This window comes from Loxodonta africana, chromosome 17 (genome assembly GCF_030014295.1).
Source record: "Loxodonta africana isolate mLoxAfr1 chromosome 17, mLoxAfr1.hap2, whole genome shotgun sequence".
Classification (NCBI taxonomy): domain Eukaryota; kingdom Metazoa; phylum Chordata; class Mammalia; order Proboscidea; family Elephantidae; genus Loxodonta; species Loxodonta africana.
Window position 1 is genome coordinate 70,226,168 of NC_087358.1, and position 20,248 is coordinate 70,246,415.

At 39.5% G+C, this 20,248-nt stretch overlaps 1 protein-coding gene across 6 annotated transcripts in view; it reads left to right on the forward strand.

Moving 5' to 3' along the window:
• CDADC1 (cytidine and dCMP deaminase domain containing 1) overlaps positions 1 to 20,248 on the forward strand; it is a 70,208-nt gene that overhangs the window by 32,350 nt on the left and 17,610 nt on the right. For all 6 annotated transcript variants that reach the window (XM_010592627.3, XM_023551329.2, XM_003412566.4 and 3 more), the window contains one exon: positions 14,406 to 14,595. In XM_010592627.3, the coding sequence (XP_010590929.1) occupies positions 14,406 to 14,595 (190 nt within the window). The remainder of the gene's footprint in view (positions 1 to 14,405; positions 14,596 to 20,248) is intronic.

The window sequence follows — 20,248 nt, forward strand, 5'->3', positions numbered from 1 at the left end:
AAAGAATTTCCTTTAGTAATTCTTGTAGCTTTGGTTTGGTTTTTGCAAATTCTCTAAGCTTGTGTTTATCTGTAAATGTTTTAATTTTGCCTTCATATTTGAGAGAGTTTTGTTGGATATATGATCCTTGGCTGGCAGTTTTTTTAGTGCTCTGTATATGTCATCCTATTGCCTTCTTGCCTGCATGGTTTCTGCTGAGTAGTCTGAACTTGTTCTTATTGATTCTCCTTTGTAGGTGACTTTTCTTTTATCCCTGGCTGCTTTTAAAATTTTCTCTTTATCTTCGGTTTTGGCAAGTTTGATGATGATATGCCTTGGTGATTTTCTTTTGGATCAATCTTATATGGGGTTCGATGAGCATCTTGGATAGATATCCTTTCGTCTTTCATGATGCCGGGGAAGTTTTCTGCCAACAGATCTTCAACTATTCTCTCTGTGTTTTCTGTTATCCCTCCCTGTTCTGGAACGCCAATCACACACAAGTTATTCTTCTTAATATAGTCCCACATGATTCTTAGGGTTTCTTCATTTTTAAAAATTCTTTTGTCTTCAACTATATTGCTGTCAATTGCTTTATCCTCCAACTCCCCTACTCTGCATTCCAATTGCTTGATTCTGCTCCTCTGACTTCCTATTGAGTTGTCTAATTCTGTAATTTTACTGTTAATCTTTTGGATTTCTGAATGCTATCTCTCTGTGGATTCTTGCAGCTTATTATTTTTTCCACTATGTTCTTGAATAATCTTCTTGATTTCTTCAACAACTTTATCAGTGTGTTCCTTGGCTTTTTCTGTAGATTGCCTTATTTCATTTCTGAGGTCATCCGTGATGTCTTGAAGCATTCTGTATATTCGTTTTTTATATTCTGCATCTGGCAATTCCAGGATTGTATCTTCATTTGGGAAAGATTTTGATTCTTTAATTTGGGGATTTGTGGAAGCAATCATGGTCTGCTTCTTTATGTGTTTTGATATTGACTGCTGTCTCTGAGTCATCTATAAGATATTATAATGATTTATTTTATATTTGCTCACTAGTCTTATCTTGTTTTGTTTTGTTTCAGTGTACCCAGATGGGCTACTAGATTGCGCTGTCTTGATTGTTGTAGCCTTTGAATCACTTACGTCCTATTACCAGCTGGTTTGGGCTATTACCAGATATATAAGCCTAAGAGTCCAGTCACTATTCTTGAATAGAATCAGCTTAGGTGTTCTGATTTTGGGTCACCAAGTGTGTGGTGTAGACTGCCACCTATTAGAGGAGTAGTGGTGATAGTTGTGTGCACCAGATTCTAGTAGTGGCAGGGGGTCATACTCCAAGGAGGGCAGGATGCTGACGGCCTTCCTCCATGTGCCAGTGAGGTAGGTGTGTCTCTATTCCTAAAGGACTTTGGTGGGTGGGCTCTGCAGCTGTACCTTAGGCACCCAACCTTGTAGCTCTAAAGATTGGTAGGTGTCAGTATCCTCAGACCCCTTTGGCAGGTGGCTAGGGGGTTTGGGTGGAGCTTCAGCCCTCAGCTCCCCGCTTTGGATCTGTGAGGGCTCTGTTTAATAGGTAGAGATATCAAACCTGGAAAACTTGTCTTTCCAGTGCTCCGCTAAAACAATTACAGTCAGATCACTATCAGACTTGCCTTTGCAATATAATAACCACCTTGTTCCCTGTAGGGATGAAAGCCACAGACTGTGGATCTCGTATGCTTGGCTGGAGCTGGTTCTGTATTTTTATTCCAGTTCAGGGAAGGATTTTTTGTCCCTGGGCTGTTAGTAGCTTCTTCTCTCAGGCCAGGAGAATGGGTTAGGAAAAAAAAGACCGGAAGAGCACTTCACTCCCTGGGCCAGGAAATTCCAGTGTTAATGAAGCTACCTGGGGCAGGGAGGGGAGGGATCAGATAGATAAGAGAGGGTAGCACCCAGCAATATAGACAAAGTTACTTATCTTGCTTGGTGATGACTGTTTTATCTGAGATTCCTGAGGGGAGGGGCGTGTAGTCTCTGTGCCCTGGCTGGGTCGAGATTGCCCTGGAGGGTCAGGCCTGCTTCCCATGCTTGTGCCATCTCAGAAGCCATGGTCAGCTCCTCTGCTCCTAGTCCAAAGCCCAGAGCTAAGGTTTCCTGGCTGGGATGCTGCACTCCGGGCTTCAAAACCAGTCGCTGCTTCCCGGCGATTTCTCCTCCTGTCAGCCGTGTCGTTGTGCTGCCTGCGTGCACTGGCTGGGTTTCCCCCGAGGTTACTTTAGGGGGCTAGGGCTGCGTCCTGTGCTTGCGCTGTCTCAGGAAGCCATGCTCAGCTCCTCTGCGCTTCGTCCAAAGCCCGGCGTCAAGGCTTTCTGACTGGGACTCTGGCTCCAGGCTCCGAAAACAGTCGTTGCTTCCCCGTGGTTGCTCGTTCTCTCGTTAGCCACATCGGTGTGCAGCCTGCTTGCGCTGGCTGAGTCTCTACCAAGGTTACCCCAGGGGGTTAGGGGTTAGGGCTGTGTCCCATGCTTGCCGCATCTCAGTAAGCCACAATCAGCCCTGCCACTCGGAACCAGGGAACTGCAAGGGCTCAAGGCTATGGAGCGGGATGCCGGCTCCAGAAGTGGCCGCTGCTTCAGGGCACAGCTTTTTGCTCCCCTGTCACTCAGGTCAACTCTTTAGATCTGTGTTTGATGGTCAGGGTTTGTAGACTGTAATGCATGTGATTGATTCACTTGTTTTTCCGAGCCTTTGTTGCAAGAGGGATCCGCGGTAGCATCTACCTAGTCAGCCATCTTGGCCCCACCTCCACCTATTCAGTCTATATGCTGAGCAAATAATCCAAGAAGCTGGACAATATGAAGAATGGGACATCAGGATTGGAGGAAGACTAATCAGCAACCTGTGCTATACAGATGACACAACCTCGCTTGCTGAAAGTGAAGAGGACTTGAAGCACTTACTGATGAAGATCGAAGACCACAGCCTTTAGTATGGATTGCGCCTCAACATAAAGAAGACAAAAATCCTCACAACTAGACCAGTAAGCAACATCATGACAAACGGTGAAAAGATTGAAGTTCTCAAGGATTTCATTTTACTTGGATCCACAATCAACAGCCATGGAAGCAGTAGTCAAGAAATCAAAAGATGCATTGCATTGGGCAAATCTGCTGCAAAGGGCCTGTTTAAAGTGTTGAAGAGCAAAGATGTCACCCTGAAGACTAAGATGCGCCTGACCCAAGCTGTGGTATTTTCAATCGCATCATGTGCATGTGAAAGCTGGACAATGAATAAGGAAGACCGAAGAAGAATTGATACCTTTGAATTGTGGTGTTGGCAAAGAATATTGAATATACCATGGACTGTCAAAAGAAGGAGCAAATCTGTCTTAGAAGAAGTACAACCAGAATGCTCCTTAGAAGCAAGGATGATGAGACTGTGTCTTACATACTTTGGACATGTTGTCAGGAGGGAGCAGTTCCTGAAGAATGATATCATGCTTGGCAGAGTACAGGTTCAGTAGAAAAGAGGAAGACCCTCAACAATGTAGATTGACACAGTGGCTGAAACAAACCATAACAATGATTGTAAGGATGGCACAGGACTGGGCAGTGTTTCGTTCTGTTGTGCATAGGGTCGCTATGAGTTGGAACTGACTCGACGGCACCTAACAACAAGTGGTGTCTCAACAAACACTTTCTGGGATGTATGTATTTTATCTATCTTCATCTTGGAAGGATGTAGCCAGACACTGAACTGACTCAGACCAGTTTGGTTAAATACAACTATTAGGTCCTTTTTACAAAATGTAATTTCTAAAAGGGCACATAATAGTTGTTCAGTAAATATTTCTTTAGTGAGTAGTTGGAGGTAGGTCAGTGTAAACTATTTCCCTCAAACCTTGCTGCAATAGAAGCGAGTCTTGGGCCAAATTCTGTCATACAAACCTTTATTAGATAAGATTTTATCAGCAAGTAGGCATAAAAACTGCCACATAACTTGCAGACTTGTTGAACTCCCAGCTTTGTGTCCTTTTGTGTGCTCCAGCCATTCTTTGCATGGCACATTCTTTTTTTTTCCCGTAAATTTTATTTATTCTGTTGTTACTCAGAATATACAAGCAAAGCATATACCAATTAAACAGTTTCTACATGTGCAATTTAGTGACAGTGGTTACATTCTTTGAGTTGTACAACCATTCCCACCCTCCTTTTCTGCTCCCTAAGTTCCTGTCTAGTCTTCCCAGTTGCTGTTGTCAGTTTGATCCCATACAGATAGTTCTTAAAAAAGCATAATGCTCAAGGCTGTTTTTTTGTTTTTTTTTTTTTCACTAGTTAAGCTAAACTATTGTTCTGTTTTGAGATGATTTTGGGGGTATTTTTGGTTTAAGGTTTAAAAAACATTATCTGAAGACAACAGTTTTAGTGTTCATCTACCTCCATGGCTCCAGAAAGTCATAAGTCCATGAGAATTTGAAATTCTGTTCTACGTTTTCTACTTTTTGGTCAGGTTTCTTCTATGGAATCTTTGATCAGAATGTTCAGTAGTGGTAGCTGGGCACCATCTAGTTCTTCTGGTCTCATGGCAAAGGAGTCAGTGTTCATGGAGGCAGTTAGCCACACATTCCATATTCTCCTTCTACTCCTAATTCGCCTTCTTCCTTTGTCACTCCAGGTGAATAGAGACCAACTGTTGTGCCTTGGATGGCTGCTTGCAAGCTTTTAAGACCCCAGGCACTACACGACGAACTAGGAGGTAGAACAGAAATACTTAAACATGTTATTAGGCCAGTTAACTGGGATGTCCCAAGAAACCATGATCCTGAACCTCCAAACAAAGGAACCATATCCCATGACATTTAGGTCCTTAATCCATTTTGAATTTGTTTTTGTGTATGGTGTGAGGCATGGATCCTGTTTTATTTTTCTGCATGTGGAAATCCAATTTTCCGAGCACCATTTGTAGAAGAGACTCCTGTTTCTCTATGGAATGAACTTAGTACCCGTACGAAAAATCTGTTGAGGATAGATGTCTCGGTTTACTTCTGGAGTCTCAATTCTGTTTCATTTGTCTATGTGTCTGTTGTTATACCAGTACTAGACTGTTTTGATTACTGTAGCTGTATAGTATGTATAGTATGTTTCTAAATTGGGAAGTGTGAGTCTTCTACTTTGTTCTTCTTTTTTGACATTGTTTTAGCTATTTGGGGCCTCTTGCCATTCCATATAAAATTGAGAATTGGTTTTTCTATTTCTGTAAAGAAAACTGTTAGAATTTTGCTCGGGATTGTGTTCAATTGGTAGATTGTTTTGGGTAGTATTGACAGTTTAACAATATTAAGGCCTCCAATCCATGAACATTGAATATCATTCCATTTATTTAAGCCTTCTTTAATCTCTTTCAACAGTGTTTTATAGTTTTCATTGTGTAAGTCCTTTCCATCCCTGGTTAGATATATTCCTAGATAGGTTATTCTCTTAGATGATATTGTAAATGAAATTGTTTTCCTGATTTCCCTGTCAGATTTCTTATTGCTGGTGATTAGAAACCCAGCTGATTTTTGTTTGTTGACCTTGTGTACTGCAGCTTTGCTAAATTCCTCTATTAGCTCTAGAAGTTTTTGTGTGGACTCTTTGGAATTTTCTATCTATAGGATCATAACATCCACGAATAGAGATAATTTTATTTCTTCTTTTCCAATCTGGATACCCTTTAATTTCTTTTTCTTGTCTTATTGCTCCGGCTAGCACCTCTAATACAATCTTAAATAGAAGTGGTGAGAGCAGGCACCCTTGTCTTGTTTCCAGTTTCAAGAAGAAAGCTGTCAATCTTTTTCCGTTAAGTATAATGTTGGCTGTTGGCTTTTCAAATGTGCCCTGAATCATATTGAGGAATTTCCCCTCTATACCAGCCTTCTTTAGGACTTTCATCAAGAAAGGGCGTTGGATGTATCAAATGCTTTTTCTGCATCCACAGAGATGATCATGTGCTTCTTTCCCTTTGTTCTGTCAACGTGCCGTATTACGTTGATTGGTTTTCTAATATTGAACCATCCCTGCATTCCTGGAATAAATCCCACTTTTCATGGTGTATGAGTCTTTTAATATGCTGTTTGATTCTGTTCACTAGTATTTTGAGGATTTTTGCATCTATATTCATAAGAAATACTGGCTTGTAGTTTTTTTGTGGCATCATCGCCTGGTTTTGGTATCAGGGTTATGTTTGCTTCATAAAATGAATTAGGGAGTATTCCTTACCTCTTTATCTTTTGGGAGAATTTAAACAGTACTGGTGTCAGTTCTCCAAATGTTTGGTAGAATTCTCCAGTGAAGCTGTCTGGTCTGGGACTTTTTTTTGTTGAGAGATTTTTGATCACTGATTTGGTGTCTTCACTTGTTATGGGTCTGTTGAAACTTTGTTTTCTCTTGAGACAGTTTGGGTAGGCCGTGTGCTTCTAAGAATTTTCCCACTTCATCTAGGTTATCCAGTTTGTTGCCATGCAGTTATTCAGAATATTCTGTCATAATTCACTTTATTTCTTTCAGTTCAGTTTTACTGTCCCCTCTTTCGTTTTTAATTTTGGTTTTTTACATCTTTTCTTTGTGAGTCTGGCTAAAGGTTTGTCAATTTTATCAGTCTTTTCAAAGAACCAATTCTGGTTTTATTGATTCTCTTGTTTTTTTGATTTTGGTTTTATTTATTTATGCTCTGACCTTTGTTATTTTCTTTCTTCGGGTACGTTTAGGCTTAGTTTTCTCTTTCTAGTTCCTGGAGTTGTTGAGTTAGGTTGTTAATTTGAGATCTTTCTTCTTTTTTCTAATGTCCTGGAGAATGATCTAGAGTGGAATATATATTGTGCTGTTTTGGGATGGAATGTTCTCTATATGTCTGTTAAGTCTAGCTGGTTTATAGTGTCATTCAGGTCCTCTGTTTCCTTGTTGATCTTTTTAGATCTTCTGTCCAATATTCAAAGTAGTGTACTGAAGTCTCACTATTATTGTAGTACTATCTACTTCTCTTTTCAGTTCTATCAGTGTTTGCTTAATATGTTTAGGTACTTTGATGTTGGGTGCATGTATTTTTGTGATTGTTAAATCTTGATTAATTGACCCTTTTATCACTATATAATGTCCATCTCCATCTTTATCTCTTCTGACAGATTTTCTTAAAATTTTCTACTTTGTCTGGTATTAAGATTGCCACTTCAGCTCTCTTTTGCTTATTATTTGCATGGAGCATTTTCTTCCATCCTTTCATTTTCAACCTATTTGTGTCCTTGGGTTTAAGGTGTATCCCTTGTAAATAGCATATAGTTAGATTATGTTTTTTTTAATCCATTCTGCCACTCTCTGTCTTTTGATTACAACATTTAGTCCATTTACATTCACTCTAAATTACTAATAAGATCAGACTTATTTCTGCCATTTTGTTATTTGTTTTTTGTATGTCTTAAGCCTTCTTTGTCTTTGTTCTTTAGTACTGCTTGCTTTTGCGTTTTGTTGGTTTATTGTAGTGAGCCTTTTTGGTTTCCTTCTTTCCTTTTGTGTATGTTTTTTATTTTCTTAGTGGTTACCATGAATATTACATTTGACGGCTTGTAATTATAACATTCTAGGTTAAGTTGGTATGAACTTAGCTTCAGTAACATACAAGAAATTCTATATGAATGCCATTCCTCTTCCTCCCTTTTGTTGTTGTCACTAATTACATCTGTATATTTCAAGCACCCTGTGACATCATTTTATCCTTCCCTTTTATGTATTTGTTATTAAAAAACATGAAGGACAAACCATTTAGAATTATCAAGCATGAATACTTTATTACTAGTTCTTATACTTGGCCACGCATTTTCCTTTATTAGGGATCTTTCTTTTTATGTATAGTTTTGAATTGCTTCCTAGTGTCTTTTCCCTTCCATCTATAAAACTAGCATTAGTATTTTTTGTAGGGCCAGTCTAGTGGATATGAATTCTCTCAGCTTCTGTTTGTCTGGGAATGTTTTAATTTCACCCTCCCTTCTTGAAGGGTAGTTTTGCTAGGTATAGTAGTCTTCATTGACAGTTTTTTCTTTCAGTACTTGAAATATACCGTTCCATTGCTTTCTGGCTTCCAATGCTTCTGAGGATAAATTGGCATTTAATCTTACTGAGGATCCTTTATATGTGACTGTTTGCTTCTCTCCCACTGCTTCCAGGATTCTCTCTTTAATTTTTGAGAGCCTAACTATGATGTGTCTTGATGAGATCTCTTTGGATTTATTCTCTTTGGGGTTCTTTGAGCTTCTTGGATTTGTAGATTCATGTCCTTGTTAGATGAGGGAAATTTTCTGTCATTATTTCTTCAAATATTCTCTCTGTCCCTTCCTCTCTCTCATCTCCTTCTGGAATTCCCATGATGTCTATACTCACTCTCTTGTTGTTTCATAATCCCATTAAACTGTGCTCAGCCTTCTTAAGCCTCTGTTCTTTTTTTTTTTTTTTTTTTGTAGTGTCTTCTTTTTAATTGTGCTTTAAGGGAAAGTTTACAAACCAAGTCAGTCTCATACAAAAACTTGTATACACCTTGCTATGTACTCCTACTTGCACTCCCCCTAATGAGACAGCACACTCCTCCTCTCCACCCTGTATTCCCCGTGTCCATTCAGCCAGCTCCTGTCCCCCTCTGCCTTCTTATCTCCTCTCCAGACAGGAGCTGCCGACATAGTCTCTTGTGTTTACCTGAGCCAAGAAACTCACTCCTCACTAGTATCATTTTCTGTCTTTTAGTCCAGTCCAATCCCTGTCTGAAGAGTTGGCTTTGGGAATGGTTCCAGTCTTGGGCTAACAGAAGGTCCGGAGACCATGACCTCCGGGGTCCTTCTAGTCTCAGTCAGACCATTAAGTCTGGTCTTTTTATGAGAATTTTAGGTCTGCATCCCACTATTCTCCTGCTCCATCAGGAATTCTCTGTTGTGTTCCCTGTAAGGGCAGTCATCGATTGTAGCTGGGCACCATCTAGTTCTTCTGGTCTCAGGCTGATGTAGCCTCTGGTTTATGTGGCTCTTTCTGTCCCTTGGGCTTATAATTACCTTGTGTCTTTGTTGTTCTTCATTCTCCTTTGCACCAATTGGGTTGAGACCAATTGATGCATCTTAGATGGCCACTTGCTAGCGTTTTAAGACCCCAGACACCACTCATCAAAGTGGGATGCAAAATGTTTTCATAATATATTTTGTTATGCCAGTTGCCCTAGATGTCCCCTGAAACCATGGTCCCTAAACCCTCATCCCTGTTATTTTGGCCTTTGAAGCATTTGGTTGTAATCAGGAAACTTCTTTTCTTTAGCTTTAGTCCAGTTGTGCTGACCTCTCCTATATTGTGTGTTGTCTTTCCCTTCACATAAAATAGTTCTTGTCTACTGTCTAATTGGTAAATACTCCTCTCCCTCCCTATTCTCTTAACCATCAAAGAATATTTTCTTCTGTGTTTAAACTATTTCTTGAATTCTTAAAATAGTGGTCTCGTACAATATTTGTCCTTTTGTAATGGCTAATTTCACTCAGCATGATGCCTTCCAGATTCCTCCATGTTATATTTCACAGATTCATCGTTGTTCTTTATTATTGCCTAGTTTTCCATTGTGTGAATATTTATCCATTCATCCGTTGATGGGCATCTTGGTTGCTTCCATCTTTTTGCTATTGTAAACAGTGCTTCAGTGAACATGCATGTGCATATATCTATTTATGTGAAAGCTCTTATTTCTCTAGGATATATTCCAAGGAGTGGGATTGCAGGATCATATGGTAGCTCTATTTCTATTTTTTTACGGAAGCGCCAAATCGATTTCCAAAGTGGTTGTACCATTTTACATTCCCACGAGCAGTGTGCAAGTGTTCCAGTTGCTCCACATCCTCTCCAACATTTATTATTTTGTGTTTTTGGATCAATGCCAGCCTTGTTGAAGTGAGATGGAATCTCATTGTAGGTTTTGATTTGCATTTCTCTAATGGCTAATGATCATGAGCATTTCCTTATGTGTCTGTTAGCTACCTGAATGTCTTCTTTGGTGAAGTGCCTGTTCATATCTTTTGCCCATTTTTTAATTGGGTTATTTGTCTTTTCGCAGTTGAGTTTTTGCAGTATCACGTAGATTTTAGAGATCAGATGCTGATCGGAATTGTTGTAGCCAGAAATTTTTTCCCAGTCTGTTGGTAATCTTTTTACTCTTTTGGTGAAGTCTTCAGGTGAGCATAGGTGTTTGATTTTTAGGAGCTCCCAGTTATCTAATTTCTCTCCTGGTGTTTGTGCGTTGTTAGTAATGTTTTGTGTGCTGTTTATGCCATATATTAGGGCTCCTAGCGTTGTCCCTATTTTTTCTTCCATGATCTTTATCATTTTAGATTTTATATTTAGGTCTTTGATCCATTTTGAGTTAATTTTTGTGCATGATGTGAGGTATGGGTCTTGTTCCATTTTTTGGCAGATGGTTATCCAGTTATGTCAGCACCATTTGTTAACGAGACTGTCTTTTCCCCATTTAACAGACTTCGGGCCTTTGTCAAATATCAGCTGCTCATATGTGGATGGATTTATGTCTGGATTCTCAGTTCTGTTCCATTGGTCTATGTATCTGTTTTACCAGTACCAGGCTGTTTTGACTACCATGGCAGTATAATATGTTCTAAAATCAGGTAGTGTGAGGTCTCCCACTTTGTTCTTCTTTTTCAGTAATGCTTTACATATCCGGGGCCTCTTTCCCTTCCATATGAAGTTGGTGATTTGTTTTTCCATCTCATTAAAAAATGTCATTGGAATTTGGATCAGAATATCTTTGTAGCTATAGATCGCTCTCGATAGAATAGACATTTTTCCAATGTTGAGTCTTCCTATCCATGAGCAAGGTATGTTTTTCCACTTATGTAGGTCTTTTTGGTTTCTTGTAGTAGTGTCTTGTAGTTTTCTTTGTATAGGTCTTTTACATCTCTGGTTAGATTTATTCCTAAGTATTTTATCTTCTTGGGGGCTACTGTAAGTGTATTGATTTGGTGATTTCCTCTTTGATGTTCTCTTTGTTGGTGTAGAGGAATCCAACTGGTTTTTGTATGTTTATCTTGTATCCTGATACTCTGCTGAACTCTTCTATTAGTTTCAGTAGTTTTCCTGAGAATTCTTCAGCGTTTTCTGTGTGTAAGATCATGTCATCTGCAAATAGAGATATATTTTTTTTACTTCTTCTTTACCAATTTGGATGCCCTTTATTTCTTTATCTAGCCTGATTGCTCTGGCTGGGACCTGCAGCACAATGTTGAATAAGAGTGGTGATAAAGGGCATCCGCATCTGGTTCCCGTTCTCAAGGGGAATGCTTTCAGACTCTCTCCATTTAGGATGATGTTGGCCGTTGGTTTTGTATAAATGCCCTTTTTATGTTGAGGAATTTTCCTTCTATTCCTATCTTGCTGAGAGTTTTTATCATGAATGGATGTTGGATTTTGTCAAATGCCTTTTAAACCTCTGTTCTTGTTGCTTTTCAGCATCTGTAATTTTAACATCTTGTCCCCTTTATGGAAACCCTGGTGGCGTAGTGGTTAAGTGCTACAGCTGCTAACCAAGAGGTCGGCAGTTCGAATCTGCCAGGTGCTCCTTGGAAACTCTGTGGGGCAGTTCTACTCTGTCGTATAGGATTGCTATGAGTCGGAATCAACTCAACGGCAGTGGGTTTGGTTTTGGTTTTGTCCCCTTTATTTGCTGATTCTTTCTTCTCCCTGATTAAATCTGTTGGTAAGTCCTTATATTGTGTTTCTCATTTCAGTTATTATCCCTTTTAGTTGCAATATTTCTCTTTTTAGGTCCTGATTTTGTTCTTGCATTGTTTTTCCTTTTTTTTTTTAACCTCTCTATGTTTTGCCTCAATTCTTTCATTATGCTTAATGTTGTTGTATTATATTCTTCCTTTTTTCTCTCATTATTTGTTCATCTCTGGATGCACTTTCACTCTGTCATGTTCATTTGGATAGGCCATTGTTTCTCTGTTCTTTTTGTGTCTTTTGATTTTTTGTTGGGCTATTGGAATTTTTGAGGGTATTAACTTACTTTGTTTTTCCCAGTATTTGGTGTTTTTGCCTACACTACTATATGTAAGAAACTTTTAAAATGGACAGAGACTTTGGCCTTTGCTTACTGTTTCCTCTCCCTCTATGTGAAAGCTCCTTCTTCTCTGGTTTAATGGGATTTGAAAGTTCCAGATCTCATTTTTCAACTTTCACTCTCTCCGAAACACAGCAGAGAACATGCTGTGGTAAGCCTGTCCATCAATGGGCTTTGCCACTCAGACAAGATACATTGTACTAATCTATCTGCCCACTGGGGGGTACAGCCCCCCTCTGTGGTTATTACTCCCTTCCCTTCTCTGTTTCTGCAATTACGTTTTTATTTGGAAAATCCACACCCAAAGAGCCCCCTTCAGGCCTGGGTGTTGCTCTCTGGTTTTGCTCCAGGTTTCTTTCCCTGGTCTGTAGGGGCTGCTTATGTCTGAGCTGGCATTCAGGGGGAACACAGGTGGACTTTCCTCTGTTTCAGGACTAGAAGGGGCTTGCACTCCCAAGAAGTACCTCCAAGATATCTGTCTTGTTGGTTTCAGAGCCCCAGTGTCCCTGTGGTGGTTGGGGGAGCAGTTGCTACTTAGGTGAGCCATCTCCTGACTGCACTGTAGGGAACTTTGTGTAGGAGTTCATATCAGTCCAGTAGCTGACAGTTAGCATTTGGGGGTGGGGACCATAGTCACGTTCAACCTGCGGGGAGGTCTACCTTGTTGGTATATCGGAGCCCACCCTATAGTATGTTGGCTGTATGTATAGCCTCCATTCAAGATGCCTACTTCCTAACACACAGCCGCCTCAGTCAGCAGTCCTCAGCACTAACTGGAAGTGGGGACAGAGTAACTGTAATTGACCCCAAGGGAAATGTGTCCTGTTGGTTTCAGAGGCTAGAGTTATGGGGTATGCAGGGAGACAGGTAGAGTGCTGAGTATGGGAGAAAACTCCACTACAGGGGCCTTCTGTAGCACTTCACAGCAGGCTTGCAGAGAGTGTCCAGAGTGGGGGAGGAGCTGTCACTCTCCAAACGGACCTCCAGGGAGGTCATCCTTGTTCCTATCAGAGCCCTCTCTCGAGTATGTTGATTGTAGATGTAGCCTCCACTAAAGATGCCTACTTCTTAGCACACAGCAGCCTCAGTCATCAGTACTCAGGATCAACTGAAAGGGAAGACCAGACAGACCTGAACTGACTCTCTGGGAAGTCTGTCATGTTGGTTTCAGAGGCCTGAGCTATGAGGTACACAGGGAGGCCAGTAGAGTGTTTACTTTAGGAGCAGACTCCATTGCATGGGCCTTTTGTAGCAGTTCACCGTAGGCTTGCAGACAACAGTGTCTGAAGGCGGGGGGAGGTGCTGGCACATTCCAAATGGACCCCCAGGAAGGTCTGCCTTGTTGCTGTCAGAGCCTTCTCTGTAGTATGCTGGGTGTGGGTGTAGCTTCCACTAAAGATGCCTACTTCTTAGCACACAGCAGCTTTAGTCAGCAGTCCTCAGCACTGACTGAAAGGGGGAAAGCAGATAGACCAGAACTGATTCCACCAGAGACTCCACCAGAGATCTTTCCTGTTGGTGTCAGAGGCCCGAGCCGTGGGGTACACAGGAAGGTAGGTCAAGTGTTGACTGTGAGAGCAGACTCTGCTGCATGGGCCTTCTCTAGCAATTTGCAGTGTCTGGGTGGAGGAAGTGCTGGCACACTTTGAACAGTCCCCCAAGGAGGTCTGCCTTGTTGGTTTTAGGGCAGAAGCTTGGTATCCTCTTTGTACAGGCAGTAGCTATGGTAGTTAAGGAAGCAGACTCTTTCTGGAGCCACTACCCTACTTCACAGCAGCTGGTGGCCTGCTTGGCTGGGGGAGGGGCAGGGGTAGTTGGAGAAGAGATTTTCCTACAGTATTCGACTCGTTGATTCACTGATTCTTGCTTGTCTGCAGTTCCCTGCTGCTTTCCTCTGTACCCCGATTCAGAGTCCCTTGAAGCCAAGCACCGTTACCTGATTGTATTTCGTGTTGTATTTGTGGAGGAGGGTCAGAACAATGGTTTGTTTATGCCGCTTTCTTCCCAGAATGCTCTCTCTTTTGATGTCTGTCTCTTTCTGTTTTCACTTATTTTGTAATCTACTGTTGAACATTTTGTCAATTGCTTAGAACCAATAAATGAATTTTAGTTATAATTGCCGTGTTCAAGTTGTATTGTAAGATATTGTGAGTTTATATATTTTGTACATTCACTAATTATCAAGAATAAGGCATAATTATTGTTTACGATGTTGTAAATGTTTTTAAAGCAGCTAAATTTTAGTGTTTAAAGATTTCTCTAAAAAATAACCTTTTGGAAACTACCTTCATAATAGTAAAAACAAATTTTTTTTTGTAGATGTCAAGAAATAAAGCCAGAAGAAAGAAGCATGATTTTTGTGACAAAGTGCCCATGTGATGAGTGTGTACCTTTAATTAAAGGTGCAGGCATAAAACAAATCTATGCAGGGGACGTAGATGTTGGAAAAAAGAAGGCAGACATCTCTTATATGAGGTTTGGAGAACTTGAGGGTGTTAGCAAATTTACAGTAAGTAGATGCTTCTTCAAGGTATACTTTCTATTATACTGTTAGGTATCTTGCTGTATATTTTAAATGAGTGATTCCTACCTTTTAAAGACCCAGACCCAGACCCTGGTGGCGTAGTGGTTAAGTGCTACGGCTGCTAACCAAAGGGTCGGCAGTTCGAATCTGCAAGGTGCTCCTTGGAAATTCTGTGGGGCAGTTCTACTCTGTCCTATAGGGTCGCTATGAGTCGGAATCGACTTGACGGCACTGGGTTTGGTTTTTTTTTTTTTTGGTTTACCTTTTAAAGAGAGCCCTGATGGTGCAGTGATTAAGCACTTGGCTGCTATCCAAAAGGCTGGCAGTTCAAATCCACCAGCCACCCCTTGGAAACCCTATGGGACAGTTCTACTCTGCCCTACAGGGTCGCTGTGAGTCGGAATCGACTCCACGGCAATGGGTAGGGTTTTTTTGTTTACCCTTTTCAAGAGTTTCAACAGCCTTATCATTGAGTTTGTTTTTATTTCCAAGCATTTGCCTAATTAGAAATGTTCAGCTTAGAATCTCTGCCTTATGTATATGCATCTCAAATTGACTCGATGGCAGTGGGTTTGGTTTTTTTTTTGGTAGAGAAAGTTGCATATTGACCTTACATCTCTGGATCCAGTGGGCCCTTTTGGTGCCATCTGGTGGCTGATAAAATTTCTGACTCACTTTTCCCTAGCCCCTTCTGGCTTGGAATAGTGGAAAGAGGTGAAAATAGTTTAGGATTACCCAAAAGACAGGGACCCACATGCACACACACACACACACATTTTCTCATGAGAAAAATCAGAAAAAAATTTAGAATTTCACACGTGGTATTTAAAAAAAAAAAGACTGAGGCACTGAGGTAGTTCCTGGAAAACTCAGAATTTTAACTCTTTACACTTCTTTACTATTCAGCTTTTTAAAACTTTTTATTTTGCATTAAAGTTGCAAAAACAGTACAATGAACATGTTTTTTACCAGAAACTTTGTAGAGTAACTTGTTGACATGATACCAAATCACCTTCAGATACTTTATTGTATATTTCCTCCAGCAAAGATATTCTCCTACATAATCGTAATACAAGCACCAAAATCAGGAAATTAACACTGATGCATTGTTACCATTTAATCAACGTATTCTGTTAAAGTTTCACCACTTGTTCCAGTAATGTCCTATATAGCATACGATCCTGTCCAGAATTGTGAGTTGCTTTTTATGATATCCAATCATTTAATTCTAGCATTTGATGCAACACTTATATGTTAGAATTTGCAGTGGGTAGTAAAGGCATGGCAGTTTGAATCCCCCAGCTGCTCCTTGGAAACCCTATGGGGCAGTTCTGCTGTGTCCTATAGGGTTGCTGTGAGTTGGACTTGATGGCAACAGGTCTGGGGTTTTTTTTTTTTTTTTTTAGTAAAGCCATCTAATAGAACTGTTTATAAATTTCAGTTTCACATTTCTGTTTTCTAATCAGCTTGAGTAAAGGGTGCCTGGAACATATAAGGCACCTAATAAATATTTATTAAACTGTATATATATATATATACACTATATATACACACACACACACATATTTACATGTTTTTAATATATGAACAGAGTATCTAGTTTCTTTGTGTGTACAAAGTACCACAAATTTTTACCATTTTTATTTTTGTCATGTATTTTTGCTTTTTATTTTCAATTGTTTTATTTAAAATTTATCACAGTTTAAAAGAGAAGGGGGTGATGTGGCACTAAAAGAAGGGAGAGTTGGGAAAGATGCCTCTCTTTCGTAAAAATACATAAAAGCTTACATCTACCAATTCTATGTTTTTGTTTTCTGTCTCTTCATTCCTCCTGAAGAGTGGGAAGAAGTAGGTTTTTCAAATTCTCATCCTGAGGATTAAGTGACCTACAACTTCAGGACTATGACTGATGGGTTGTTGTGAAGTGTGAAATATCTTGCTTAGTGGTTGATTTTAGTAGCTCTTCAGTCCTAAGGAGAATGAAGAAATCAGAAGAATGTAAGAAATGGGCAGGAGAAGTAGGAGGAGACAGGAAGACAGGCGGAAAGGGCCCTCTGGCAGAGATGGTACAAGAAAGGCCTACTTGGGCCAATATACACCCAGGAGTACCCTCACGCAGGTACACATTAGAGAGAAAAGATACAATCATGGCTTTTCTCTGCACTTCTTCAGATGGAGACTAGGTCTCCACCCTCTCATCCTTCCCCTAGTCTGGCCTGGCTGGAAATGTTACGTAAATGAATTTAACTACTACTTGATTAGTTAAACAATTAGTTGTGAGATACCAGTAACTAACATGAACTAGCATTTGTTCTAAATTTGAATTTATGTTATCTAAATTTGAATTTATTATACTCTTGCTTTCACATTGTCAGTAGTAATATAAATGTGTCCATACTTTCACATTTTTTTAAAGACTAAAGTAAATTGAATTTGATTTTGTTTTAAAGGTTTTTACTTTTTCTGTTTTTTCAGGATGTTATTGTAGACCTTGAGATAACTAGTTCTCTTCTGTGGTGTTGTTGCAAACTAGGCTAGAGCTGGGCAACTCTGTTTTCAAGAATAAATTTTATCAGTGTAAATCTGCATCCATTTACTTAATTTTTTTTTTTTTTCTGCTTAATATATTTAGATTTTCTCTCTTAGGTCATACTACCTTTTTTTTTTTTTCCTGATTATGAAAGTAATACAGAGGACTAGGAAAATTAAAAAAAAAAAATGTAAATTACCCACAACTCAGAGATACTACTGTTAACATGTTGCTGTGCTTCCTGTATCATTAAGATTCTTAAAAACTAGTTTTCAATAATTACGCAATGTTCCAACATATAGACATGTGACAGTTTATTTAACCATTCCCTACTGTTGTTGGACACCTAGGTTGTATCTAAGTTTTTATAGTTACAAATAGCATTTTTATGAAAATCCTTATACATAAATATTTCTTTACATGTTTTATTCTTTTAGGCTGTTGTTACTTATTGCTAAATTGCTTTCTGCAAGGATTGTACCAATTTTTGTATACAAAAACCCCAGTTTCTCTGCACTGTTTCTCAGCATTGAGGTTGTAGTTTTTTTTTTTTTTTTCAAAATTCAAAAATTTCAATTTGATAGGTTAAAAGTTGGTAGACCTTACTTTATGCAAATAACACGTGTGTTATATGTTTTTTTGCCCTGCACTTTGCTTTCATAAGTGTGTTATGTCAATTTCTGTGCATTATATGTGTGGGCACATTATTTATGAAAAAAAAAATACGGCACTGCCTTTTTTCTTTTTGTCTTTGATGACTTGTGACATGAGATATTTTTTCTTCTTTTTTAAGCCAGTTGTATTCCTTTACCAATTCTGTGCTCTCTGCTCATTCGGTGTTACTTTTCCTGTCACCAAAAATAAAAAGTGTCTACTATTCTAGAAAGTGATTGCCCCTTCCTCCCCCTCCCATTCCTGGTAACCATTAAAGAACATTGTTTTCTGTATGTGTACCTAGTCTTTTCTTTTTATAAAAGTGAGATGATATAATATTTGCCCTTTTGTGATTGACTTACTTCACTCAACATAATAACCTCCAGGTTCATCCATGTTGTAATATGTTTTGAGAACTCATTACTCTTTATAGCTGCATAGTATGGTGTTGTATGTATGTACCACAGTTTGTTTATCCATTCCTCAGTTGATGGGCACTTAGGTTGTTTCCGTTTTTTTGCTGTTGTGAATAATGCTGCAATGAACACAGATATGCATATGTCTATTCATGTCACTGCGATTAGATCTCTAGGGTATATACCTAGGAGTAGAATTGCTGGGTCATAACCTTTTTCTATTTCTAGCTTTTCGAGGAAGTGCGATACCATTTTTCCATAGTAGTTGTACCATTTTACAGTCCCACCAGCAGTGGATCAGGGTTCCAATCTCCCTACAACTTCACCAGCATTTGCTGTGTTTTTTTTTTTTTTTTGATCAGTGCCCTTGTTGCAGGGGTGAGATGGTATCTCACTGTAGTTTTTATTTGCATTTCTCTAATAGCTAATGAGGAGCCCTGGCACAGTAGTTAAGAACTTGGCTGCTAACCAAAAGGTCGGCAATTTGAATCTACCTGCTGCTCCTTGGAAGCCATATAGGGCAGTTCTGCCCTGTCCTAAAGAGTCACTGTGAGTCAGAATCAACTTGACAGCAATGGGTTTGTTTTTTTGTTTAATGGCTTATGAAGTAGCCCTGGTGGTACAGTGGCTGAAGTGCTCAGCTGCTAACTGAAAGGTCGGCGGTTCGAACCCGCCAGCTACTCCACAGGAGAAAGATGTGGCATTCTGCTTTTGTAAAAATTTAAAGCCTTAGAAACCCTTTGGGGTAGTTCTGCTCTGTACTATAGGGCCACTATGAGTCGGAATCAACTCAACGGCAGTGGATTTTGGAAATGGCTAATGATCTCAAGTATCTCTTCATGTGTTTGTTGGCTCTTTGAAGAAGTGTCTATTCATGTCCTTTGCCCATTTTTTAATTGGATTGTTTCTCTTTTTGTTGTTGAGTTGTTGAAGTTTTCTATATATTTTAGAGATCAAACCCTTATTATATATGTCGTTCCCAAAGGTTTTTTACCCAGGCTGTAGGATGTCTTCTGATGAAGTCTTTTGATGAGCATACGTATTTAATTTTTAGGAGGTCCCAGTTACCTAATTTGTCTTCTGTTGTTCATGGGTTTGTAATTGGGATTGATAGTCTATTTCTGAAGAAAACTCGATCCCGTAGTTTTGTCCCTCTGTTTTCTTCCAGGAACTTTATAATTTTAGCTTTAACATTTAGGTCTTTGGAAACCCTGGTGGCATAGTGGTTAAGAGCTACGGCTGCTAACCAAAAGGTCGGCAGTTTGAATCCACCAGGTGCTTCTTGGAAACCATATGGGACAGTTCTGCTCTGCCCTATAGGGTCGCTGTGAGTCGGAATTGACTCGATGGCAATGGGTGTTTGCTTTATTTAGGTCTTTGATCCATTTTGAATTTTTTTTTTTTTGAGATCCATTTTTGTGTATGGTATGAGGTATCTGGCTTCATTTTTCTGCGGATAGATATCCAGTTTTGCCAGCACTGTTTGTTAACCCTTTGTTTTCATATTTTTTATTAAAAAAAATTTTTTTTGATGACGTGTTTTGAGCATTGGAATGCATGCTTACTAATTGAGTGTGTTTAAATTTTTGGGTGGTAATAATGGATTTTTGAGAAATATGACCTGACAATACAATCTGCCATTGAGGTGAGTGGCACTTTGGTGCCACTGATCCATGGCATGACAGTATGCCACTGAGAAGTAGGTAGATAATTTATTGCTGGCCCCTTTCCATTGGGTTACACGGGGAACCTCTGGTTTTCCAAATATGACATAGAAAAACCAAAACAAGTTCATCAGGGCTCCCTAACTATCACCCAGGAAAGTCATAATTATGTTTGCAAGCCTTCCCTCACAGAAATAAAGGAAAAAAGGTAAAAGTTTATTAAACTAACACATCCAGGAAGCATCACCTAATAGAATGCTCAACCTACACAACAATGAGGCTCCAATTCTGGTCTTCTGAGCTTCACGCATTTCAAAAGGAACCCACTCTGACACTAAATGCATTATAACTGGAATAAAGCCATACCTCTGAGG